The sequence below is a fragment of the Oryctolagus cuniculus genome, chromosome 15, assembly GCF_051225735.1.
Source record: "Oryctolagus cuniculus isolate XC-2025 breed Fujian yellow rabbit chromosome 15, ASM5122573v1, whole genome shotgun sequence".
Classification (NCBI taxonomy): Eukaryota; Metazoa; Chordata; class Mammalia; order Lagomorpha; family Leporidae; genus Oryctolagus; species Oryctolagus cuniculus.
This window is the reverse complement of record NC_142881.1, coordinates 8348912-8375096: the sequence shown is the minus strand read 5'-3', so window position 1 is coordinate 8375096 and position 26185 is coordinate 8348912. Positions and strand designations below refer to the sequence as shown.

At 55.3% G+C, this 26185-nt stretch overlaps 1 protein-coding gene across 5 annotated transcripts in view; it reads left to right on the top strand.

Annotated features, from left to right (window-relative positions):
- The window catches only part of LOC100008679 (scavenger receptor cysteine-rich domain-containing protein DMBT1), a 43820-nt gene extending 26264 nt beyond the window's left edge, over nt 1-17556 (top strand). For all 5 annotated transcript variants that reach the window (XM_051824338.3, XM_089313876.1, XM_070058303.2 and 2 more), the window contains 12 exons: nt 540-578; nt 5821-5853; nt 7780-7933; nt 8121-8320; nt 8768-9088; nt 9615-9635; nt 10531-10560; nt 10833-10983; nt 11507-11715; nt 12488-12672; nt 14398-14786; nt 16976-17556. In XM_051824338.3, coding sequence (XP_051680298.3) covers nt 540-578; nt 5821-5853; nt 7780-7933; nt 8121-8320; nt 8768-9088; nt 9615-9635; nt 10531-10560; nt 10833-10983; nt 11507-11715; nt 12488-12672; nt 14398-14786; nt 16976-17264 — 2021 coding nt within the window. In that variant the 3' untranslated portion in view covers nt 17265-17556. The remainder of the gene's footprint in view (nt 1-539; nt 579-5820; nt 5854-7779; nt 7934-8120; nt 8321-8767; nt 9089-9614; nt 9636-10530; nt 10561-10832; nt 10984-11506; nt 11716-12487; nt 12673-14397; nt 14787-16975) is intronic.
- Nucleotides 17557-26185: the final 8629 nt, after the last annotated feature.

Below are 26185 nucleotides of genomic sequence, written 5' to 3'. Positions count from 1 at the left end.
TGATAGAGTGTGTGTGTTTGTATGTGTGAGAGAGAGAGAGAGAAAGAGAGAGAGATTTTCCATTCACTGCTTTCCTTCCAAATGACTGTAGTAGCTGAGAATGCACCAGGCCAAAGCCGTAAGTCAAGGACACCGTCCTAGTCTCCCTCGTGGGAGGCAGCATCTCCCGTTATACACTGCTTCCCGGCTGCGTTTGCAGAAACTTGGATAAGCAGCAGAGTACCTGAAACCTGAACTGAAACTCCTATAATGAGTTGCAGAAGTCCCAGCTGGCACCTCGACCTGGTGCACCACAACGCCCACCCCTGTTTCCTGCCCCGAACATTGCAGATGAGGAGAGATGTTGGGGAGTGTGTGTTTCAGTGGGGCCTTTGCCCCTGGTGAGCTCACGAGCAGGAGCCTTGGGTAGGCTCTGGGCAGCAAGGGGCAATTCCAGAGAGGAATGGTGATCACGGTGCCTGCTGGGCCAAGAGAACCTTTCCTTCCTGCCGGTTTCCCCTCAAGTCTCATGTTGTCTTTCTCCTTGTTGCTGATTACAGATGGATGGACAACCGTAACGCCGCCTGCACCCACCACAGGTAAATCACCTCCTCCATCGTCCCTGGCCTTGCTCTCCAGCTCTCGATAAGCATTGCACTTGCAAATGACAGGATGAAGCTGCTGGTGTCCTGCCACATCCGAGTCCCTGCATCGAGTAGGGTGATGGTGGGGACACTGAAGGCAGTGACTTGGGTCCGATGTTGCTTGGGGAGGTTGGTGACTGAAGTCCACTGGGTCCCATTCAGATCTTCTGGACAACCGTCTTCCACGAGCTCAGGACAAGCCCTGCTGGTCCTGCCAGGATGTAGTTTCTGGTTCCTAGGCCATGGGCTACTGGCCCAAGGAGAGTGGGTGAAGGGGCCTGACCTGTATCTGTCTGACCACGGTCCTGCCACCTGCTGACTTTCAAGAACCCAGTCAGGACCCTGCAGGTGCCAGAAGCTCTTGAACATGGGGATGGTCTGAGGCTGCCACTTCTCCCTGTGGAGACCTGTTATGACCATGGCCAGGGCTGGAAGTGGAGAGTAAAATGCTGTCTCTTCCACTGTGATCATGGGTGTTCCCCATAACTGGAGCTCCCTTGGATGTAGGACAGTACCATCACCCTGCTCCTTTTACCCTGATGAAGGGAAATCTGGACATACTCGGGTGACACCAGCTCCGGTGACTCTTGCCATCAGTAATGCCCTGAGTGTGAAATGTAACTTAGAGACTTAAACTCAAATAGGGGTGGATGAGGTGTCCTTTGTCCCCCAGAGGACTTACCTGGCTTGGAGCTGAGGCTGGTGAATGGAAATGACCAGTGCCAGGGCCTGGTGGAGGTCCTGTACGAAGGCTCCTCGGGTACCGTGTGTGACGACGCCTGGGGCACCATTGACGCCAGCGTGGTTTGCAGGCAGCTGGGCTGTGGTTCAGCCATTTCCACCCCCGGAAGTGCTGGGTTTTGTCAGGGTCAGGACAGAGTATCCTGGATGACATGAACTGCTCAGGGCATGAGTCCTCCCTGTGGAGATGCCCGTGTGGACTGGCTCTCCCTAACTGTGAACACCATGAGGACTCTGGTGTCATTTGCTCAGGTGGATTCTACAGTCCTATAGCCTCCCTTTGCAATATGGGCTTTGACCGTGTGGACCAGCTGGCTTGTTACCAGACCTTCGTTATGCATTGTGACTTAGACACGTGGAAACGGTTTCTGCCCTTAGGCAGACAGATGGTGCCTGCAAGATGGGTGTTGAGCAGCTCAGCTATCGGGGTCTATATCCAGCCTAATCCTCTAAAGGAATCCCTGGGCCATTTAACTGTGCCTGTCTGCTGTGGGGTGGCTTTGTCCCAGTCACCCTAGGGAGGGCATCGTTGCGCCTGGCACAGCCCCTCCACCTGCAGAGCTCTTCACTCTTGACCCCGCCTTGTGATTCCTGCTCTACAGCATAGGCCCCTGTGGTTTTACTTTGTCCCTCTTCAACCTGTTAGGTCCCCTCTGGTGCTGGCTCATGCATGTTTGGTGGCCTTGTAAGTGGTCCATCTCTCCTGGCTCATTCCAACTTTCCATCCTAGTTGGCATCACCTAGTTTGATATTGTTCCAACAGATAACTCTTGCAAGTTCAGATAAATGTCAGTGCACCTTGGCCCTTTGATACGCAAGACTGACTTGACCTTCCTGAGGAGCGACCTTGATACCCTCTGACCTGTTGCAGTCAACATTGGTTCAGGCCAGATGTCTCTATCTTTCCCTCCTCCTGACACCCTCCGAGTTTCAGGGCCACGTCTGCATGCAGGGGAGTTGGAGGCCGTGTCTGGGGGATGGCAGGGCACTAAGTGTTGCTGGGAGGGTGATTCTCTGTGGCTGACTCCTCGACCCCCCTTGTCTTCCAGTGCAGATGTCAGTCTAGGCAAGGTGTCCACTGTGGACTGGGCAGTGCACTGATCAGTGAATAGAGTGAGAAGAGAACCTTCTAGACTTAGAGAGATAGAGGGGCCAGTCTGGTCTCCAGCTGGGCCTCTGTGAGCAGGAGCGCCCAGGGTCCAGGAGAGGCAGGCTGCCACCTTCTGTTTCCCTGTGTGGACGTTAGCCTGCACGAGGGGACCTGACCCCGGGAAGTGGTTTGGCTGCACATAAATCATAGAACCTTGACTTCATCGTGGAAAACAGAATCAAACGAGACCTAATTGTGTTCCTTCAGGATCTGTGTCAGGTTTGGCCTTGAGGCTGGTGAATGGAGGTGACTGGTGCCAGGGCGAGGTGGAGGTCCTGTACCAGGAATCCTAGGGCACCGTGTGTGATGACAGCTGGGACATCAATGATGCCAACGTTGTCTGCAGGTAGCTGGGCTGTGGCTGGGCCGTGTCAGCCCCGGGAAGGGCCCAGTTTGGCCAGGGCTCAGGCTCAGTTGTCCTAGATTACGTTGGCCGCTTAGGGCGCGAGTCCTACCTGTGGGACTGCTCCCACCGAGGCTGGCTGTCTTGTAACTGTCCCTGGTGTAGACGCTGCTGTCATCTGCTCAGATGGGCCTCAGAGACGGTGGTAGGCCAGCCTGTTCTCGGGGCTTTGCTCGGGGGGAGCCCTTCCTACATTCTCATCCTCTTCCTCAAATGTCTTCTGGATTCCTGTTTTCATGAGGTCTCCTAAGTCTTCTGAGAACCAGTATTGGGTTTTGTCCAGCTGCCAGTGGCAGGTGTTGGGGTGGCCAGGGAGGATGGCGATTCAAATGGAAAGCACCCATCCGGGCTGCACCCCTTCCTGGGGCAGAGCGGGCAGGGAATGGAGAAGGGAGCCGGCTCAGCAGGTGCCTGGGAGGGGCCTGCACAAAATCTGTCTAAAGGGAGATCCTTAGCTACAGCCTCCAGGAAGAGGTTTCTGAGTGGAGGTGCATGGAAGTGGGCTGTGTGTGCTGACTTGGTTTTGGGGGGCCTGAGTCCCTGCACCCCCTCCAGAGAGCCGTGACTCACTGTGCACCAAGTCTCGTGTGGGAAGAGTGGTTCTTGGTGCTTGCTCACAAGGCCTGACTCTTGCCTGTGGCTGGGCCTCAAAGATTATACACAGGGACTGGCCTGGAGCTGGCTCCTTGTTCCTGCTGACTCACTGGGCAGCTCACAGCTCAAGGCGGAGTTGATTTGGGTTACTTGGTGACCACTCCTGACACACAGTTCGGCCCATGGCATTGCAGGCAGTGGACAGGATCTGCCAGGACCCCCTCATGAGGAGCATTTTGTGGGGGTGTGGATGGCAAGTACCACCCTTCAAGGGAGGGGACAGCTGGGCTGTGGCTGGGCTGTGTCAGCCCCGGGAAGTGCTCGGCGTGGTCAGGGCTCAGGACCCGCTGTCCTCGTTGAAGTGAGTTGCTCAGGAACTGCGACCTGTCTTAGAGCTGCCGCCGCCGCCGCGGTTGGCTGTCCCGTGGCTGTGAACACCGTGAGGAAGCCGGGTCATCTGCTCAGGTGACAGTATGGTGGGTCTCTTAGTGTGTGGTTTGCTGCACGAAAGGGCTCCTCCGCATAAGGCTCCCCTCACCCTCAGCACCTCTGCAGACAGAGATTCCCTGGCACCTCCACGGGGAAAGAGCATTGGCAGCCGCCCTTACTGTGTCTGGAGTTTGTGAGTGCTGGGGCTGCTTCCGCAGGCAGCTAACCTGCAATCTGCTTGAAGGTCTAAGAATAAACTCCCCCCACGTCTTTTGATTTGTGAAACTTACCCTTGAGATCATTTTTAAAATGATTGTGGATAATTTTTGTTTGCATCCACAAGGGTTTTATACATCTTAAGTTAGCTCGTGGTGCTTACAGTCCTGGTGTGAGAGAACGCGCAGATGCAGCACATCCTGGCCACGTCAGTGTGGCTGGCATTGCTGTCCCTTGGTGTTTCTTTGTGTTAGGAGACAGCTATGCTCTTTCAGTTCTTCATAAGGGACACGGTGGGTTACTGTGAGTTACTGCACTAACCCAGGAGGTTTGTGTGTCTACCGTTCAGCTCTCCTGGAAGCCTTGCAGGGCGTGTGTGGAGGGGAGGGGCGGGGAGGGAGGGGAGGGGCATTCCTGGTCATCCCGAGCTGCCCATTCTAACACATCCTGTGCAGGGAGACTGAACCAACCGCGCTTCCTTTTCGTTCTTGCGGTTGTGAGAGCCAATCTGACCACGCCAGTGAGCCAGCTCCACTCTGACCTAGCGATCTTCCTCTCTGGGCTCCACCCTGGCTTCCAGGAGGAGGAAGAGGGCAGATTCATCCTCAGATTTCCCTCCGAGGACTCTGGGATTTGTTAAGGTGGCAGCTGAATTCTTGCAACCATCAGCTGTGACATTGGGCTCACCGTGGTGGGGGTGGGGCCTGTGGCTGCTGCCATGGCCCACGGGCAGTGCTGGTCTGGGGTGCTGCCTGCAGAGGAGGCTCTGGGCCTCTGGTCAGTGCAGATGAAAGTGCCCATGGGGAACTATGACCTTCACCTAAGAAACACGGCCAAGTAAAGCTGCTACACATGTTGGTCTAGGGAAGAATCCTCCACTTTGAAGGAGCATGCAAGTCCTTTGTGCCCCGTGTGTTTCTTCTGGGCCAACTTCTTTGGGGTACCTAACAAGGGTAACAAGGGTACTGTTAGTTACCTTTTTGATTTAAATGAAGAGGAAATAGAGCTCCATCATGAAAACAAAACTTGTTTTCCTATGGAGAGAGAGATGTGAAGCGTGTGTGTACAGGCTGGGTGCAGGGCATGGTAGGGCCAGCCAGGTGGGCTACGTGTGTGTGCAGGCTGGGTGCAGGGCATGGTGGGGCCGGCCGGGTGGGCTATGTGTGTGTGCAGGCTGGGTGCAGGGTGCGGTACCTAACAGTACCCTTGTTGGCCGCTAAGTGTCCACTGGGATGGTCAAGGCTCTGAGAAGTCCTGTAGTAAGGAAAAGGATTTAACTTTGTCAAACTAATAACCACAGAGTTTAAAAATCTAGTGAGGGGCCCGTGTTGTGGCAGAGCGGGTAAGACTGCTGCCTGCGATGCTGGCTTCCCATGTCCCAGCTGCTCCACTTCTGACCCAGATCCCTGCTAACGGCCTGGGAAGCAGCAGAAGATGGTTCAAGTGTTTGGGCCCCTGCTACCCACATGGGAGACCCAAATGAAGCTCCTGGCCTCTGACTTCGGCCTGGTCCAGCCCTGGTCATTGTGGCCATCTAGGTGAACCAGTAGATGGAAGATTCTCTTGCTCTCTCCCCCTCTCTCTATACCTTTGATTTAAAAAAAAAAAGTTCTAATACAAAAATTATCTAATGAAATCCTAAACCAGCTTCTTTTGCTTTGCAGATTGGTGGGAACCAACAGTCACAACCACTGTAGGTAAGTCCCGCACATTCCCTCTGAATCCCAGGGTGTGGTTTTCTTATCCCAAAGTGCTGCAGTCCATAAAATGGAGCCCCCCCACACACACACCAGTACACACAGCAGCCCAGCCCAGCCTGCACACACACATAGCCCACCCGGCCGGCCCCACCATGCCCTGCACCCAGCCTGCACTCACACGTAGCCCACCTGGCCGGCCCCACCATGCCCTGCACCCAGCCTGCACACACACATAGCCCACCCGGCTGGCTCCACCGCGCCCTGCACCCAGCCTGCACACACACATAGCCCACCCGGCTGGCTCCACCGCGCCCTGCACCCAGCCTGCACACACACATAGCCCACCCGGCTGGCCCTACCATGCCCTGTACGCAGCCTGCACACACACCCTTCACATCTCTCTCCATAGGAAAACAAGTTTTGTTTTCATGATGGAGCTCTATTTCCTCTTCATTTAAATCAAAAAGGTAACTGTTCTTAAAAGAAGATACTTAAAAGGAGAAACGTATGTCCTGGATTATCTTGAAGGCTTTGGGAGGAAGAAGGGAGAAGATGAGAAACGGCTGATTTCGCAGTTGGTCGCGTTTCTCCATGTCATCTGTTTCACTGTGAATGTGTTCCCATGGCTTCCCGTTGCCCTTGGGGAACGACATGGCGGCTTTTCTGCATGTCATCTGTTTCACTGTGAATGTGTTCCCATGGCTTCCCGTTGCCCTTGGGGAACGACATGGCGGCTTTTCTGCATGTCATCTGTTTCACTGTGAATGTGTTCCCATGGCTTCCCGTTGCCCTTGGGGAACGACATGGCGGCTTTTCTGCATCGTTCCTTCTTTTCTCACCATCATTCTCAAGGCCCGTGTTGTACCCTGTTGGACGCCATGCCACGAATTATTGAATGCCTAGTTGCTGACCACTTAAGCTCTTTATAATTCTTCATTATTACAAATGAGTCTATGATGAATCATTTTAAAGAGAAGTCTTTGCACCGGCGTTGCAGCTTACTTGGTTAATCCTCCGCCTGCGGTGCCGGTACTCCAGGTTCTAGTCCCGGTTGGGGCGCCAGATTCTGTCCCGGCTGCTCCTCTTCCAGTCCAGCTCTTTGCTGTGGCCCGGGAAGGCAGTGGAGGATGGCCCAAACTTCGGATGGTGCAGTATGCGGGCTGTGGTGGCCATCTGGGGGGTGAACCAATGGAAGGAAGACCTCTCTGTCTCTCTCTCACTGTCTAACTGCTTGTCAAAAAAAAAAAAAAAAAAAAAAAAAAAGAGAGAAAGAGATAAGTCTTTGCATACTTTATTTTTTCTTTAGAACCTAAGTAGACTTACTCGGCTAACATTAACATAGCGCCTAGTCCATGAAATATATTTGATAAACACTAACTCTTACTGTGTAAATACTTTAAATCCTTGCAGTGTGTGTGGTCAAATTGCCGTTGAGAATGGTTGATGATGAAAAAGGCAGCCCGATCTCCCAGCTGCCAGCTGCCAGCGTTAGTTAATCTGGGATTAGCTGTGTGGTTACGGCTGTGACAGGTGCATCCAAGCAGAAGTTCAGTGTGCAGAGAGGGCGTAGGAGCAGGGACCGTCTTGAGGAGGGGGTCAGGAAAGCCGAGCCCTCCGAGAGGAGCAAGTTCCTGTGCTGGAGAGTCTTGCAGCCAGGGTGGGTGGGTTCCAGGTGTGAAGACCACTTGGTGAGGGCCAGACCCCTCAGGGCCTCGTGGACAGGCTAAAGCTCCCGACTTGGTGGAGGACAGTAGGGACTGTTCAAAAGTCACAGCATCAAGGGGGGTGCGTGCGTGTGTGTGCGTGTGTGTGTGTGTGTGTGTGTGTGAAATCCCAGAGGCTTTCACCCAGAAGTTGATCCCTTGGCGCGAGACGCCTGAAGACCTGCCACCATGGGGATGTCCTTCTGTCTGTCCTCTGCAGGGCCCTCTTCAAACTGCGGCGGCTTCCTGTACAATGCCACGGGGAGCTTTTCCAGCCCGTCCTACCCTGGCTACTACCCCAACAATGCCCTGTGTGTCTGGGAAATAGCCGTGCCTTCTGGTTACCTCATCAACCTGGGCTTCAGCCAGCTGCGGTGAGTGACAGTGAGTTGCCGAGGGCTGCTTTGCCCCCTGCCTCGGGGCGTCCAGCAGTGTCAGTGTGGGGCAGGCTTGCTGCCACCACGTTACCTTCAACGCACCTCTCCTAAAATCCAAGCTGTCTATAAAAAGGGGGACGAGGGGAGGTTCGGTGTTGACTTGGAGATGTCTGTGCCCATCCAGGTTGGAGCAGCACAGTTATTGCGATTTTGATTACGTGGAAATCTTCGATGGATCACTGAATAGTAGTTTGCTGGGGAAAATCTGTAATGACAGCGGGCAGATATTCACGACTTCCAGCAATCGAATGACCGTTCTGTTCCGAAGCGACATCAGTGTCCAGAATACGGGCTTTTTGGCTTGGTATAATTCCTTTCCCAGAGGTAGGCGCACACCTGGTCTCGCTGGCGAGGCTCGTTGGATTTAGCCAGGCCTCCCAGCTGGGGCAGTGCTTGCTGGGAGTAGTCAAAGAAGGACGTCAGTGGAGCTTTGTCCGGGACCCTTGTCTCCCAGCTGACATGGGAGCCGTGGAGGGGTAGGTCCTTGGCCAAGGCAGTGAGATGTACACAGCAGGGAGTCCACCTGGACGTGGGTCTGCCACCTACGCCCGAGGACCCTGGTGGTTCTCCTTGCTGAGCCAGCCCCTCCCTGGCTGGAGGGGAGGGAGTCCCAGCTTTGTGACGTCTGGAGCCCCTTCCAGCTTTGCGTGGAGGGGTCCAGGTTTACACATTTTCATCTGGGGACTTGGTAGGGGCAGGGCCCAGGGGTTATGTGCTGATGGGGTTGCTCATGGGACGCGGCCTTCACCTCCTCCTGCGTGTGCCTTTCAGATGCCAGCTTGAGATTGGTCAGTGGAAATTCCTCCTACGGCGCCTGTGCTGGGCGTGTGGAGATTTACCATGGCGGCAGGTGGGGAACCGTCTGCGATGACTCCTGGGACACTCAGGATGCCCAGGTGGTCTGCCGGCAGCTGCAGTGTGGAGATGCGGTGTCCGCCCCAGGAGGTGCCTACTTCGGCTCAGGCTCTGGCCCCATCACCCTCGATGACGTGAACTGCTCAGGCACAGAAGCCACGCTCTGGCAGTGCCGGAGCCAGAGCTGGTTCTCCCATAACTGTGGGCACCACGAAGACGCCAGTGTCATCTGCACAGGTAAGTCATGGTGTCATGGAAGGCATATTCCATCTGTAACCTGATGTCAGGCAAAATATCAAGGAAAAACTCAGGGCTCCTGGCTCAGTTCTGACACACAGGGGGCTAGCAGGGGCTTGTCCCCTGGCTTGCCATGCGGAGGCCACTGTACCCTATGTCCAGTTTCTGCACCCTGGGCCACCGTGCTCCACGACCCATTCGGTTTCCTCCGTGCTGAAGTGGAGCGATCATGGTAGCACTTGCCTCCCTGGTAGTTGGGACAATGGTGGAACCTTTCTGAGCAGGTAGAGTGGGAGTTGCTGTGACCTTGGCTTTGAGGCTGATGGACCCCAAATAATGACAGGGCTGGGGAGCAGCCGGGCAACCTTTAACCCCTGCAGGCCCCCTCTTGGCCACGGTAACTGAGTGGACCAGGAGCACGGGCACTGATAGGGTCAGATAATAAGTCCCTGGGTGCCCCTGCTGTGTTTTGTCCACTCCTCCTGGCCACTTCTGTGACCTGTGCCTTCTTTCCATGTCCTTGCAGGAAACTATGGAACAACAACTGGTGAGCACCTGGGACTTCCGTTTCACTTCCTGGTCTCTGCGTCCCTCGGCGGTGGCGCCCTGGGCCCTGAGAGTGTGCTCTCCTGCCCTGCCTCCCCCAACTCCCTGCCTCCCCTGCAGCTGCTGTCCCGACCCCTGCAGGGCTGGGCCTCTCCAGGCCCAGGACAGTTTGCACTTCTTTGTCCTTTGGTGGCCAGCCCAACCCAGGATTCGTCTCCCGAATCACCATCAGTTCTTCCTGTTCCTCCCACCCCTCGTGCCAGATCATGGTCACTGTAGGCCAAGTGCAGCCCACTTGGCAGCCCAGCTCGAGGAGTCACAGACAACGGCTCCTTCTGCCCACTCTGGTGTTCCCAGCACAGCCTGGCTCCTCAGGGCCTTTCCTTGCACCCCACCCTCGCCTCCTCATCCTCCCTGGCTTCCTGCAGCACAAGTTCAGGCTTGCCTCTGCCGTCCATTCTCCGCTGGGCAGCCAGGGGCGTCGTGACCAAGTGCAGGTGTGAGGTTGGCCTCAGTGCCCTTGAAGCGAGCCCTCCAGGCCTTCGTGACTCGCTTCCTCTGTCCACCTGGTGCCCGCACTGCCACAGCCGTCCCTGGCCCCTGTGCAGGCGCTGTTCCTCTGCCCGGAACTCCTTCTCTTCTCCACGCCGTCTGGGTCAGGAACCAGACCTCTTGCTCCGGCCCTCCCTGGCAGTCCTTGCCCTCAGCCTCATCCCAGGGTGCTGGGAGTCCTGCTTTTCCCTCTGTCCTCCAGCTGTGAGCTCCCTGAGGGCAAGGCCCCTACCCAGCCCCTCCTGTGAACGCAGGGCTGGCCCCGAGCCCGGCACAGGTGACCAGGCCCTCAGCAATGGTGCTGAGAATGCTGGAAAACTGACTGGTCTTTTCTTTGCCAACAGCTTCTGTGCCCAACATCTCCACCTCAAATGGTAAGTTCCAAGCCCTTGCTGAGCCTGTGGCAGAGATGCCTGGGGCCCCTGTCCCTGTGACAGGGTGACAGGGTGTCCTCAGTGACACTGGTGATGCAGAGGGGTGGCCAGAGTGGCAAGGACCTGGCTCCCCTAGGCACAGCATCCCTGGGAGGGTAACGCCCACCCTCTGTGGGTGGTCCAGGCGCAGGCCGCGGCTTGCTGGGCTTGTGCCTTGGAAATCGCCAAGCTGTGAGCTTGGGGGTATCCGCGTCCCCATTTTTTCCCGACAGCAAGTTATTCCTGTGGAGGCTTCCTGTCCCAGCACTCCGGACGCTTTTCCAGCCCCTTCTATCCCGGAAACTATCCCAACAACGCCAGATGTGTGTGGGACATTGAGGTCCAAAACAACTACCAAGTGACCGTGACCTTCACTGATGTCCAGTAAGTGTACAGGTGCAGGACAACACACACGGGGGCCGCACCGCCATCAGGGAGGGGAAGACGGGCGTGTGTCCGGGGACACTTCATTATGGAGTGATTTTTGACCTAGCACAGAGGCTGCGCATGGAGGGAGGGAATGGCCAGTGCGGGGTTAGGTTATCCGTTCCTCCTCCTGTGACAGGTGGAAACTGTCACCCAAAGCCAAGAGGGCAGGTGGCTGCCCTGACCATGAAGAGACCCCAGGGTTTCCAGTGTCCTGGATGACGAGTGGGGTTGCGGGGTGGGGCAGGGGCAGGACCGCGATTGCTTCTCTAACAGCCGTTGCCGAGCAAGATTTTCTCTCTTGATTTGTGTCTGCGGTGGCCCCAGGAGTCTTTGCCGTAGTCATTTACTTGGTTTTTGCAAAGGACAGCTGATTTTGATCTCCTTGGCATTGTAGTACAAGGACTGCACTTCAGGCTCACGAAACCCTGTGGGCACAGTCGACCGTGTGAGGCTGAAACCCTGTGTTCTGTCTCCACAGGCTGGAAGGCGGCTGCCAGTACGATTATATCGAAGTCTTCGACGGCCCCTACCATAGCTCCCCCCTCATCGCTCGGGTCTGTGACGGGGCTCGGGGCTCCTTCACCTCGTCCTCGAACTTCCTGTCGGTTCGCTTCGTCAGTGACGGCAGCATCACGAGGAGGGGGTTCCAGGCGGAGTTCTACTCCCTCCCCTCCAATGACAGCACCAGTGAGTCCCTTGAGAGGGTGCATGGGTGGCAGTGGGACATCACTCAGCCTTCTGGTGCTCGGTGTCCTGTGGTTGTGGAATAAGGAAGTGGAGCAGCCCTGTGGGTCACCAGGGCTCGATTTCCTGCTGAAAGGGGCCAGGAGCAGTGGCCCTGGAATGCTGGCTGGGCAGGAAGAGGGTCAAGGGGCAGTGCTGGATGATGGACAGCGCCTTGGCCCTGTGGACTTTCTGGAGTGTGAGACACTGGCTGTGTCCTGAGGCCCAGCATCCTTGGCTTCCATCTGAAGATGGGCAGAGCGGGACCCTCAGGCTCTTCCAGCGGGAAGGCGTGGGCACAATTTAAGTTGTCGTGTGGACTGAGTGTAGACTGGTCAAGGGCTGGGCAGGGTGGCGGCCAAAGTCTCTTATGCAGTCAGGATTTGAAGCACTGGCCTGCTCCATAGCTAAACAACCTTATTTCTTGACATCTCCACAATATGAGTGTAGAGTTTCTTTACTTTGCAGATAAACGTTAAGTTGGCAAAGCATTTCAGTTATTTAAAATCTTGTCTCTAATTCTCCATTGGAGAGAGTCCATGTGCCCCCTCTGGGCTTGCATGAGGCTGGGGCTGACCTGATCCTCAGGGTACCCCGGGGTTGCAGCGAGGTGGAGTCTGTGCCTGCACCCTGCCCAGCCATCTTCCACGTGCACTTTTATGCGGGAGGAGCTCCCAGTAGGGTTTGCAGGGCTTGGGGTCGCTGGCTAAGTGTGTTGTCTGCTCTTGTCCATCAGACCTCCTTTGTCTGATGAACCACATGCAAGCCAGCGTGAGCAGGGCCTACCTGCAATCCCTGGGCTTCTCCGCCTGGGACCTCGTCGTCTCTGGCTGGAATGGGACCTACCAGTGTCAGCGCCAGATAACGCCAAGCCAGGTGATATTCACGATTCCCTACTCGGGCTGTGGCACCATCAAACAGGTAAGCCGGGGTTTCCCATGCTCTGTTTCCCATTGACCCAGCTTCCTCACAGGGATCTGGGCCTCTTGCTTGAAGTTGCAATGATAATGTGATCAGGATAGAAATCTCTGGTGCCATGACAGCTGCAGCCACTCCAAATGGGAGGGAGGAGAGGAAGGAAGCTGAGCAGGCGGAGTTCCTCCAGCTGTGTCCAGAGAGAGGGAACTTGCAGGCTGCCACTCAATCATGAGCAGCTCCCTGGGGCAGCCCTGAGTTCTGTGGAATCCAAAGCTTGTATGTTTTGTTGCTGGGGTAGGTAAGAACAGAGGAGCATCAACAGGCCAACTTGTGCAAGTTTGACAAAACATCTGACTGTGCAAACACATTGCTCAGCCGTGGAGGAGGCCTGTGCACAGGGAGGACCCTCAAGTTTAAGTTTCGTAAGCATCGTAGTAAATCACCCCCTGCAGTTAGCATTTTGAACTATTACCACCTAGGTTGACCAACCATCCTGGTTTGCTTGGGATGTTGCAGATTTTTTAAAAAGAGTTACTTTTTGAAAGTCAGAGTTACAGAGAGAGAGGGAGAGAGAGAGAGAGGTTGTCCATCCACTGGTTAGTCGTGAATTCCATCAGTGGAAGTCAGTCCACCCTAGAGGATGGTCACTCTTGTTCTGCGTGTGTGTCCTGGGGATGCTGACATCTGAGACCCCAGGCACGAGGAGGGGGTTCCAGGCGGAGTTCTCACCCCCCCTCCAATGACAGCACCAGTGAGTCCCTTGAGAGGGTGCATGGGTGGCAGTGGGGACATCACTCAGCCTTCTGGTGCTCGGTGTCCTATGGTTGTGGAATAAGGAAGTGGAGCAGCCCTGTGGGTCACCAGGGCTCGATTTCCTGCTGAAAGGGGCCAGGAGCAGTGGCCCTGGAATGCTGGCTGGGCAGGAAGAGGGTCAGGGCCAGCGCTGGCTGCTGGACAGCGCCTTGGCCTTCTTGTGGTCACCATCCTCTCATTGGGACAGTGCCATACCCCCAGGTGTAAGGCTGTCATCCCTGGACAGGCCACTCTCAAGTCATGGTGTACACAACAGAGGGTACAAGACACCAGCATTCTTAGGACTTTGCTGCTTGGTGAAAGGCACAGAAGCAGATGGTTCCGTTGAACGGGGATGTGAGAATGCACAGGAACTGCTCCTGCAGGCCATGCGAGAGCAGTCTCTCCCCAGTGGTCAAGTCCAGCTGCAGGTGTAACTGGATCTCCGTGGCTTCCAGCTCCACAGCTTCAGCCACTGAGCTGCAGTAGCTACCCATCAATCCACACACAAAACAGTGATTACTGATTCCTCCCCCAACGCACACACATTCACAACAGTTATGAGGCTTTCTCCCCTAGGGCTCCCTACAACCAGAATGGGAATGAAACCAGAAAGCAGGGCTGTCAGTGTACACACCGAAGTCCGCTAGTCATGGGGCAAGTCCAAGGCCATACAGACACACCCATCTTCCACAAGAGGCCCAACAACCAGCCCGTACTGGTCCTGTTCTCTGGTAGAGGAAGTGAGGGAGTAGGGAAGGACGTGGTCTTGCCTGTTAAGCTGTACGTGCGGCTGGGCCATGGCAGCCATGGGAGCTGCGTCAGCCCTCACTGAAGTCCTGTTGGGTCAGCCGCCTCTCGTTCTGACCCAGCCGGCAATGGGACTCCCTTAGCGGGGGACGTTTGCCTGACTGCGCACCTGCCGGCCTCTGCTAGGTGGACAACGACACCATCACCTACTCCAACTTCCTCAAAGCCGCTGTTTCGAGTGGGGTCATCAAGAGGAAGAAGGACCTGCACATCCACGTGAGCTGCAGGATGCTGCAGGACTCCTGGGTGCATACCATGTACATTGCCAACGACACCATCGAGGTCAGCGAGGTCCAGTACAGCAACTTCAACGTGAACGTCTCCTTCTACACGTCCTCCTCCTTCTCCTACCCCGTGACCAGCAGCCCCTACTACGTGGACCTGGACCAGAATCTGTACCTTCAGGCTGAAATCCTGCATTCTGACGCCTCCCTGGCCTTATTTGTGGACACCTGTGTGGCATCGCCAAACCCCAACGACTTCACCTCTGTGACCTACGACCTAATCCGGAGCGGGTAAGGGCGGCCTGTATGTGATGGACACAGGCCTTTCCCTGAGCGTGCGAGTGGGAGTGGTTCAGAAGGCTTGGGGAGCGCAGGTTTTGGGTCACTGAAGCTCCTAGGTGTTGAAACCCGGCCGGCTCCCTTGCTGCACAGAGCCACCTCCTGCAAGGCACTTTCTCTGGTTCCTGGACCTCATCCGTGATTAGAAGGGCAGCACGGTCCGCGTCTCTTCTCAGTGAACACATGGGAGGGAAGGGTGTCTGGAGATGTCGGTGTCTCACCAGGGCTCACCCCGTAAGTTAGCTTACCAGCTTAAACCGGATTAGACTTCAGGTGACCATGCTGTAGCTTTATGGTGAACAGACCCACGTGAAGTAGGAGAGGCACTGATTTTGGAGCAAACCGAGGCGGAAATGCCGGCTTCGACGTGTGCTGGCTGCATTGCCTCTCAGCTGTCAGCTGGGGGCGCCGATGCCCACACTGCGAGGCTGCTGGAGGACAAGAAGGGCTGCCAGGCACAGGGTACGCACTGCAGTGCTGCACCAGGGCCGCAGAGTGCCCGTGACCTCCCTCCCCCGGGACTGGCCCCTGGTTCCGGTCAGGCCAGTGGTGTGGGCTGGGCGCCAATGGTGCCCAGACTGGGCTGCCCTCCACTGCCCCGCCTCCCTGGAGGAAGCCCTCTGGTGAGGTGGTTGCACTTTTTTGCACTCCTGAAGGGGCCCTGGGACACCAGGGTGCACAAGTCACATCCCCGTCGGTAGTCTCTGACGGTGATGGTGGTCCCGGCATGCACATCTCAGTAGCCACTCCCTTCCAGAAGCTGCAGTAACAGGGTAGGGGCTCTGCCTGGAGTTGGAGGTCGTCACTGGATCTCACCGTCACCATAAGGCAGCGTCCTTCCCGTCACCGTCTGAACGCGTGTCAGGCCAGTGGGCTGCTGTGGTCCCCAGACTGTGGGGTTGGTTGTGTTCACAGCAGCCGCTAGGCAGCAAGGTTGGGAAGAGAGCTTTACAGATCCCTCAGGATAGCGGTGACAAGTGCCGGCTGCGGTTGTGTGCAGTGATGGAGATGACACAGTGAGAGGCAGGGCTCTCCCCTGCCAAAGACTGGTTTCTGTTAAGCTTTGCCGTAAGTCGGATCGTGCCGCTTGCTGGGGGAGGGGGTGTGCACACGGTGCAGACAAGTCTCCACTGTACCCAGAGCACAGGGACGCATTGGCCGCACCTGGCCACCAGCCAGGTCCCCGGCCCAGAGGCCCCTTGGATAACCTGGGGTGTCGAAGAGCCCTTGACCCAGCCCCCTTCTCTCCCTCTGCCCGTGGGGGCTCGGGATCCTCTGGTTCTCACCATCTCCCAGGGGGATCCGTGCCGCTCAGGCCCAGGCAGGAGGCTGTGGGAGCCGCAGTTCCTGCCCAGGTAGCTCCTGAGTGCCCGGCCTCCTTCACAAATGCCCGCTTAGCCTCTGCCACGAACAAGGAAACCTGGGAGTTCGGGCGTGCGGTGGAGGCAGGGTCAGGGCCGTTCCAGGCAGAGCCAGGCTGCCCGAGGCCAGGGCCATCTGCCCAGGACACAGCCGCTCTCTCTGTCCCTCTGCCGCTCACTGGAAATCCCTCCATCGTAAGCGTAGGGGGTGGCCATGGCTGTGGGAGGTGCAACCTCATCCACACCGGCCGAGGGGAGGGCGAGGTGGTCAGTATTGCAGTCAGGGTCCCAAAGGGTCATCGAGGGTCATCAGGCACGTGGGAAGCACAGGGCTTATGGCTGGCTGGGGTGGCTCAGCAGAGAGAGGCCTGGGAGAGAGTGCCAGGAGCACAGCGGACACTGAGGGTGCCCAGAGTGTGCAGATGTCACCGAGCCTGGTCCTGAGACCAGAAAGCAGCCTGCTCTGTCTCTGGGCTTCCTGCCCAATTCACCTGGTCCCTAGGGGCCCTTAGCACACAGTCACGGTGGGATCCGGTGGACCTGCTGTGCATCACGGGGCCTGCTTGTCTACCTGGAAACCTAGTGACGCACCTGAGCCGCGCGGAGTTGTGTGCACACCTCACTGCGGTACACCATCCACTCGTTCTGCAAGGAAAGGGGAGGCCGGGCAGCGCAGCCAGGGTGGGGGGGTGGGGGGGTGTCCCACGCCTGGTGCAGCAGAGTCCAGACAGGAGCAGGCCTTGCTGAGAGCCAACGGTGTGAGCTCATCTCTACTTCCAGGTGCGTGAGGGATGAAACCTACCGATCCTACGCCCAGCCATCGCCCCGCGTCGTGCGCTTCAGGTTCAATTCCTTCCACTTCCTGAACCGCTTCCCCGCCGTGTACCTGCGGTGTAAGATGGTGGTGTGCCGGGCCTACGACTACTCCTCCCGCTGCTACCGGGGCTGCGTGGTGCGCTCCAAGAGAGACGTGGGCTCCTACCAGGAAAGGGTGGACGTCGTCCTGGGACCCATCCAGCTGCTGGACCCCCCTGCAGGGAAGAAGAGCCCGGGGAAGGGGTCTCCCTGAGACCCCCACTGCCCACGGGGCCGAGGCCCATGATGCTCTGCGCTCACTTGTTTCTGCTGGCCTCCTGTTCCGCTGCGACGACAGAGCGCCTACTGTGTGCCAGGCCACACGCATTGGACTTGACCCAGTTCCTGCTTTCCCTCAAGGCTCCCGTGTAGGGTGTGATCGAGAGTGCTCTGGCCTGGGAGGCAGGTGGACTTGACCCCTGACCCTTCTGTGCATCTGTGAAATAAAAATGTTGATCCTCACCTCTTAGAGCTGTTGAGAGAGAAATAAAGTCCTGTCCGTTCAACCGCCTCAGACCCTGGCTGGTGCAGGCCGTGGGTGCTCCGGGAACGGGGCTCTGTTCTGCTGTTCTTGTCCGCGCACTGAGACAGTCAGGACAGTACTGTTTCTCCTGGTGGTAACGGCAGCAAACTCACATCCAGGTCTGCGCAGGGCCCTGGGGCTGCAGGCTCCGATTCCTGCTGCCTGCCTACCGGCCCAGCATCTTCTCTTTGCTGTTAAGAACCGGGGGCCTTGTTGTGGGTGTGGGTGAGGAAACGTTTGCAGAGCCGTCTCCTGCCTTCTTGCGAGACTGGGGCCAGGCCAACAGCCGTGGGGGTGCAGTCGGCATGGGTCACCAAGCCTGGGCCAGGCGCCAGCCCTGGGCCCTTGGGCCCCTCGTTCAGACCCTCTCCAAGGCCAGCTGAGTCTGATGCTTCCTTTACTCATTCTCTCACTCGGTGCTGACTTGCTGAAGGACTGCTGTGTGTCTGCACACAGTGGATAAAACAGACACAGGTCAAAGCCCCTGCTTTGGGTGGTGGTGGTGGGAGGATCCCTGTGCAGGTGCACCCACGGAGTCAGAGCTGTGGAGTGGGCCATGGGCTGGGCGACGCTCACTCTCCCCCTTCTGTGCCCCTGCAGCCCCTGTATCAGCTTGGGTCCTGGAGCCCCAAGCAAATGCCTTCCTCTAGGGCCCTGCTCTGGGGTCCTGCTTGGAAGCCCGTCTCTGAAAGCTCTTTTTTTTTTAAAAAAATATTTATTTATTTTATTATTTGTTTAAGAAATACAACGTTTTTTTTTTTTTTTTTTTTGTGGACAGGCAGAGTGGACAGTGAGAGAGAGAGACAGAGAGAAAGGTCTTCCTTTTGCCGTTGGTTCACCCTCCAATGGCCGCTGCAGCCGGCGCATTGCGCTGATCCGAAGCCAGGAGCCAGGGGCTTCTCCTGGTCTCCCATGGGGTGCAGGGCCCAAGCACCTGGGCCATCCTCCACTGCACTCCCTGGCCACAGCAGAGAGCTGGCCTGGAAGAGGGGCAACTGGGACAGAATCCAGTGCCCCGACCGGGACTAGAACCCGGTGTGCCGGTGCCGCAAAAGAAATACAACTTTGTTACCAGTCATGGAGGGTAGGGCGGTTGCTGGAGTGAGTCTCATGCATTCTTTTCCTCAGCTTAGTATAGAAATAAAAAGCCAGGGCCGGCGCCGCGGCTCACTAGGCTAATCCTCTGCCTTGCGGCGCTGGCACACTGGGTTCTAGTCCCGGTCAGGGCGCCGGATTCTGTCCCGGTTGCCCCTCTTCCAGGCCAGCTCTCTGCTGTGGCCAGGGAGTGCAGTGGAGGATGGCCCAGGTGCTTGGGCCCTGCACCCCATGGGAGACCAGGATAAGTACCTGGCTCCTGCCTTTGGATCAGCGTGGTGCGCTGGCCGCAGCACACCGTCCACGGCGGCCATTGGAGGGTGAACCAACAGCAAAAGGAAGACCTTTCTCTCTGTCTCTCTCTCTCACTGTCCACTCTGCCTGTCAAAAAAGAAAAAAAAAGAAATAAAAAGCCAGGAAACAATTTGCAGAGGCAGAAACTTTTATTCGATTGGCGAGTGACAGAAAGTGTCTGGTCCGAGAGGAGCCCAGGCGGAGGGCCCGAGCAGGATACTGGCTTTGTCTGTTCCCTGGGTCATCCTACTGGGGGTGCCCATTGGACAGGAGGTAGCACATATGTATGTTGATTGGCTTGGGGCTCATGGAGATAGTGAGGGTCTCCTTAGGGGCTCAGACCCCCTCCTCTGCGAGCTCTGGTCGGAAGACTGCACCCACCCTGAGCTGCGATTTAAAGTCCCAGGTCACACAAGGTGGCCTGGATCCCTGGAGCCTGTCCAGCCTCCCCAGGGCACAGCCCCTTCCCCTGCCGGCTCTGAGGGGGTGATTTAAAGCAGCCAGGTTATACCCCCAGCACCTGGAGCTGGGAGTGCGGGAGATGCCCATTGGCTGGAGACCGGCTTCCGGCCCCGTGACAGTGGCTCGTGACGGACATTCTCCCTGTCCGAGGGCCACAGCCCCACAGCCCCACTGGCCAGCCTCAAACTTCATGCGTTTAATATATACAGATTTGGGAATGTGACGACTCTCCCCCTCACCTCCTTCCCAGCCATACTCCCGCCTCTCTTCCTCTTCCCTCTTTCTTTCCCATTTTGCTTTTCACAGAGGTCAATTTTCAGTTAATTTTTTTTTGACAGGCAGAGTGGACAGTGAGAGAGAGACAGAGAGAAAGGTCTTCCTTTTCCATTGGTTCGCCCTCCCCCCCCCATTGGCCGCTGTGGCCGGTGCGCTGATCCGAAGCCAGGAGCCAAGTGCTTCTCCTGGTCTCCCATGCAGGTGCAGGGCCCAAGGACTTGGGCCATCCTCCACTGCACTCCCTGGCCACAGCAGAGAGCTGGCCTGGAAGAGGGGCAACTGGGACAGAATCCGGCGCCCCGACTGGGACTAGAACCCGGTGTGCCGGTGCCGCAAGGCAGAGGATTAGCCTAGTGAGCCGCGGCGCTGGCCTCAGTTAATTTTTATACTTAGAAGATTAACCCCACACTAAGTAGAGAGTTCACTGATTAGTATGAAGAAAAGAGAAAGAAAGAACAAAACCAAATAAACAAGAAAAGCATTGTTCCTCGTCAGTCAGGGCAAGGGCTGTTCAAAATCATCGCATCTCAGAGCATCAGTTGCTCTGAGATGACATTTTAGCTACTCTGTTAGTTTCCATGGATCAGAGGACCATATGGTATTTGTCCTTTTGGGACTGGCTTATTTCACTAAGTATAATGGTGCCGGAGACCAGCTCCAGCCAGTTCAGGGGCCCCAAGATGTGAGAGGTGTCGGCGCTCGAAGAAATGAGAGACACTCTCAGCAAGGCTGATGGATGGCATGGCTCTGGCTTTTGAGCACCAGGTTTTATTTTTATATCATGTCGCACAATGATTTTTTCTTCTTACAATGAAAAGCCTGTTGTCCATTTTTCCTAATTACAATTTTTTTGATTTTCAAGGGCATACTCAGAGCATGGGTTACAATCACAGACAGGTGCAAGATAACAGGCTGCCCACACAAGCCAAGGCCTCAAGTGCTGTCGAGCTAGGCAGAAATTGGCTATATAGGCTAGAATAGTACCTTCCTAATCTAATCTTTACTAGAAGCCCCACGTTCAAAGCAGACCCTTTTTAAAATGTATCCCCTTTGCAATTTTTTCTGTAATTCTTTAATTTCTTTATTGCACTTATTTAAAGGTTTACTTAGATCTATTTTACAGTTTTGACATCCTAACCATTGTAGTATTTGTAGCATATAGGGAATTAAAGCTTTATTAACATCTATCTTTATTCTAGTGGGAAGTATGTACCAGAGAGCCTGTTGCCTTTTAATTCTTTTCTACAAACAGCTCAACCTCGCATAAGGCATTAACCCTTTCTTCTACACTAACATTCTGCTTGATTAAAATTCTACAAGGCAATGGACATTTTGGAGGTTATGAGACTAAGTGCTCTTTTATAAAATTAGGAATACAGCAGTCATTAGCAGGACCACCAGGAAGCTCCAGCTTGTAGTTCCCATCAAACCTAAAACCACCAAGAGGACTGCAGCTGTCCTTCTCATGCCTTGCTGAGACAGGCCTTCTGCTGTGACCTTGTCAGCCAGCTGAAGTTGCCTTGGCGTCGTCATAATGGTTTCCAGTTACATCCATTTTGTTGCAAATGATAGGATTTCAATTTTTTCTTCTGTGTAGAATTCCATGGTGTATATATACCATAATTTCTTTATGCAGTATGGATATCTGGGTTGAGACATTTTTCAAGAGGGGAAATTCAAATGGCAAATAGACATGAAAAAGTGCTCAGGATCACTAGCCATCAGGGAAATGCAGATCAAAACCACGAAGGCTTCGCCCCACCGCCATTAGAATGGCTCTCATACAGAAATCGACAAACCACAAATGCTGGCGAGGATGTGGGGAGAAAGGGACCTTGATCCACTGTTGGTGGGAATACAAACCGTGTAGCCACTGTGGAAGACAGTAGGGAGGTACCTCAGAAAGCTGAATACAGACCTGCCATGTGACCCAGCCATCCCTCTCCTGGGAATTTACCCAAGGGAGGTGAAATCAGCTTATGAAAGGGTGATCCCTACCCCACGTTCAGTGCAGCGCAATTCCCAGTATCTCTGAAAGCTCTTTACCCCTGGGCTCTGCCTCCGTGTCCCACTGGTCACGCCCTCTCCCAGTTCTTTTCCTCCTAGAAAGCAGTTCTGGGCTTTTCCCCCCTCACAGGGACCACCACCCCGTCTTCCTCCCCTCCCCTGATCTGTCATCGTCCTGGTCCCAGCTCTGTTGTTGTCACCTCCTCTCCTACCACACCTGGCGGTTCCTGATGGGCTAACCAGCCAGCTCCCAGGAGAGTTTCACAGCACTGACGTCTTCACAGGGGGTCTTCCTGGCCGTGGTCCTGGCCGTGGCACCCTTCATGCTGCCCGGGGCAGGCCCCAAGCTCTGGGACGTGAAGCCAAGAGGACAGGCTGGGGCACTGGCCCTGGGTACGCAGGTGCCCGAGAAAGGAGGGAAGAAGGAGGGTACGGGGTTGGCACCCAGCAGCCCCTGGATTCTAGTATTTACCTTGGCACAGGTGTGTGATGGGCTAGGGTGGAGGGGAAGGAGGGTGGGGGCCGGGTTTTTCCCAGACCCACAGGCTTAGGGTGGAATGTCAAAGGAGAACAGGAACAATGTCTAAAATCCCAGGAGCCACTGTGGCCCAAACAGCAGCAGCCGCAGGGCTTTCTCTAGCTTTCTGGGCTTTGACCAACAGCGTCCTGGGCTGTGGTGGAGGGAGCCCAACAGGGAGGATTTCAGAGCAGGTGTCAGTGCGGCCGGTGTTGCCAGGGGCCCCTTCACAGGAAGGGGCAGGGGGCTCTGCCCTGGGGCTTCCAGAACCTTCCAGGAAATCGACAGTGTTTCCTCCCAAAGATTTGTCATGTTTTGGCTCAGGACACGAAGGATAACGGCTAGGGAAAGACAAGAATGCTAACCACACCATAACGTTCAGTGCCTGTAACTTACGTTGTATTTATTCATTTTGATTTATTTGAGAGACACCGGCAGAAAAGCAGAGATTTTTCGTTCACTTGTTCACTCCCCAAATGCCTGCCACAGCTAGGGCTGGACCAAGCCAAAGCCAGGAGCCCAGAACTTATCCTGGGCCTAGCACGCGCTTGGAGGTGACTTGGGTATTTGAGCCTTCCTCTGTGGTCTGCCAGGGTGTGCCTTAGCAGGAAGCTGGAACCAAGCCCAGGTGCTTGGCTATGGGAGGTGGATCCCAAGCACTGCCAGCCATTGCACCAAAGTCCCCGGCTGCTTGTGATTTAAATGAGAGGCGCTCACCTCCCTTCCCCTGGACTCCGCCTCTTCCTGCTTGTGACATCAAATCCAGAAGTGGGGAGGGCCTAGGGGAGGGGCAGAGGTCTTAGGGTCCTGGAACAGGAGTCCTGATTACAGTCACATGCTCTACCACCGAGCTATATCCCCGTAGAGTCCTGTTTTGTCTCCAGGAGGAAGTGAACTAACGGGTCACCCAGGGGCTCGGAAGCAGCAGGGGTGGCATGGTCCAAGGAGGCAGTGAATTTGTTGCGTTTCAGGGTCACTCCCGTTGCCCCGCCTCTTGAACCTGCCATGCAGGGGATGCTGGGTGAGCTTCTCCTACCACAGGGCACTTGGGACATGCTGTAAAACCCCGCCTTCCTGGCCCCTGTGGGGGTCTCACCTGGCAGGGATGGAAACAGGCTCAGAGTGGGGAGGTGGCGCAGGAGAGACCCAACATTCCAGCGAGCGCGTGGGGGGTTGGGGTTGAGTCTGATCCGCTCACTGGAGGGGCTGGGTCTTCCTCCCCGCTCTGGCATCAGCCCCAGGACCCTCTAATGCACATCCTACTGCCTCGGACACATGCTGTGTGCAGAGCCCCATGTGGTGTCAGGGCTGGCACCCAAGGAGGGGCTCTCGGGAGCTTTGTGACACCTACACCACATGTGCCCCAGGCTGGGGCCCTGGGAAAAGCTCCGTTTCCTGCAGGGAGCTCCTCCAGCTCCTGCACCTCCGGGACGTGCTCAGCGCAGTGACCCTCCACGGGATGACAGCACAGACGCTGTGCCTCAGGAGCCTGTGTGTGTGTGTGTGTGTGTGTGCGCGCGCGCGCGCACTTGGCCCCTGGTGGCTGCTGGGGACAGAGCCTGCCCTCTGACCTCTTCCAGATGGACCAGCAGAGGGCGCTGTGGCTCAACTTCCGCCATTTGCTCCTGAGGGTGCCAGTATTGTTGTTATGGGAAGCCAATTCATAGATTTTTAGCTCTGGTAAAGGCCCCCTGCCAGCTTTCCTTAGCTTCTAGGAAGCAGAACCCCACTCGCCTCTGACAGCAGAGTGGCCAGTAGCTCCCCTTCTGCCCTAGTTCCTGCCAGCAGCCCTGGAGTGCTGGCCTGTCTGGCCTGTCCTCGGCCCTAGGACCCCTGGAGTGGCCCGCGGTGGGGCTTCCACCACCTATACTGGACAGGTGTGATGGCATCAGGGTGGCCTCTAGGGTGGGCTAAGCAGCGCCGCTCACCTCAGGGTCGTCTGCCCAGGTTTGCACTCAGAATGTCCCCCTGGTTGACTGCTGGCTGGGGTACACAGGTGGGCTGCGAGCCCCTGGGGGTGCTGGCCGAAGGGGATGCCAGGCTGGGGAAGCCTGTGGCCAGGGAATGTTACTTTTTATAGACTGTACAAGCCAGGTGTTACACAGACCTGAGTAAACATTAAGTTATAGAGAGCTATGATTCAGTGAATTATGTTAAGAATAAAGGCAATAAACACTGAAAAGTCATCACTCCCTAGTTCTGTGCCTCCATTTCACTGTTCTCTCTATCCCTGACTGTCTGCATACGTGTGTCCGTCTGGTGGGAACACTGCACATGCCTGAGTCATTACCATCCTCACTGGCATGAAGTGTTGGCTGGGTGTGTTTTTTTTTTAACTTTTATTTAATAAATATAAATTTCCAAAGTACGTCTTTTGGATTATAGCAGCTATTCCCCCCATAACCTCCCTCCAACTTGCAACCATCCCACCTCCCACTCCCTCTCCCGTCACATTCTTCATCAAGATTCATTTTCAATTACCTTTATAAACAGAAGATCAATTTAGTATATACTAAGTAAAGATTTCAACAGTTTGCACCCACACAGAAACACAAAGTGTAAAGTACTGTTTGAGTACTAGTTATACCATTAATTCACATAGTACAACACATTAAGGACAGAGATCCTACATGGGGAGTAGGTGCACAGTGACTCCCGTTGTTGATTTAACAACTGACACTCTTGTTTATGGCGTCAGTAATCACCCGAGGCTCTTGTCAGGAGTTGCCAAGGCTATGGAAGCCTCTTGAGTTCGCCAACTCTGATCTTACTTAGACAAGGCCATAGTCAAAGTGGAGGTTCTCTCCTCCCTTCAGAGAAAGGTACCTCCTTCTTTGAAGGCCTGTTCTTTCTGCTGGGATCTCACTCACAGAGATCTTTCATTTAGGTTTTTTTTTGTTTGTTTGTTTGTTTTTTGTTTGTTTGTTTTTTTTTGCCAGAGTGTCTTGGCTTTCCATGCCTGAAAATACTCTCATGGGCTTTTTAGCCAGATCCAAATGTCTTAAGGGCTGATTCTGAGGCCAGAGTACTGTTTAGGACATCTGCCATTCTATGGGTCTGCTGTGTATCGCACTTCCCATGTTGGATTGTTCTCTCCTTTTTAATTCTATCAGTATTAACAGTCACTAGTCTTGTTTATGTGATCCCTTTGACTCTTAATCCTATCATTATGATCAATTATGAACTGAAACTGAACACTTTGACTAGTGAGATGGCATTTTTGTACATGCCACCTTGGTGGGATTGAATTGGAATCCCCTGGCACATTTCTAACTACCATTAGGGGTAAGTCCGATTGAACATGTGCTGAACTGTACATCTGCTCCCTCTCTTATTGGCTGGGTGTATTTATCCCGCGGATATTTTACCACCAACCAGGGCTCTCCCAACACAGCGCCACCTGCAGTTCATGCAGAGGGGCGAGTCCTCCTGGGGAGCTTGGCAAAAACCTCCATCCTCTGCCACTGTGCAGGCATTTCTTCCGTTAGTGTCACACCTTCTGCACACCACACACATGGTGTGGGATCAGTCACCCGGGCTAGAGGGTGTCCTGGCCATGGCCCAGGCTCCTGGGAAAGCAGGGCCCCCACTCTTCCAGGGTGGTCATTTGGGAGTAATTTTTTTTTTATTGAGATGAAATCCCAATAGCATAAAAGTAAGCATTTTTTTAAAAGATTTATTTGATTTATTTGAAAGACAGAGTTACAGAGAGAGGTAGAGACAGAGAGAGAGATCTTCCATCTGCTGATTCACCCCCCAATTGGCCGCAATGGCCAGAGCTACGCCGATCTGAAGCCAGGAGCCAGGAGCTTCTTCCAGGTCTCCCACATGGGTGCAAGGGCCCAAGGACTTGGGCCTTTTTCTACTGCTTTCCCAGGCCACAGCAGGGAGCTGGATTGGAAGTGGAGCAGCTGGGACTAGAACCGGCGCCCATATGGGATGCTGGTGCTTCAGGCCAGGG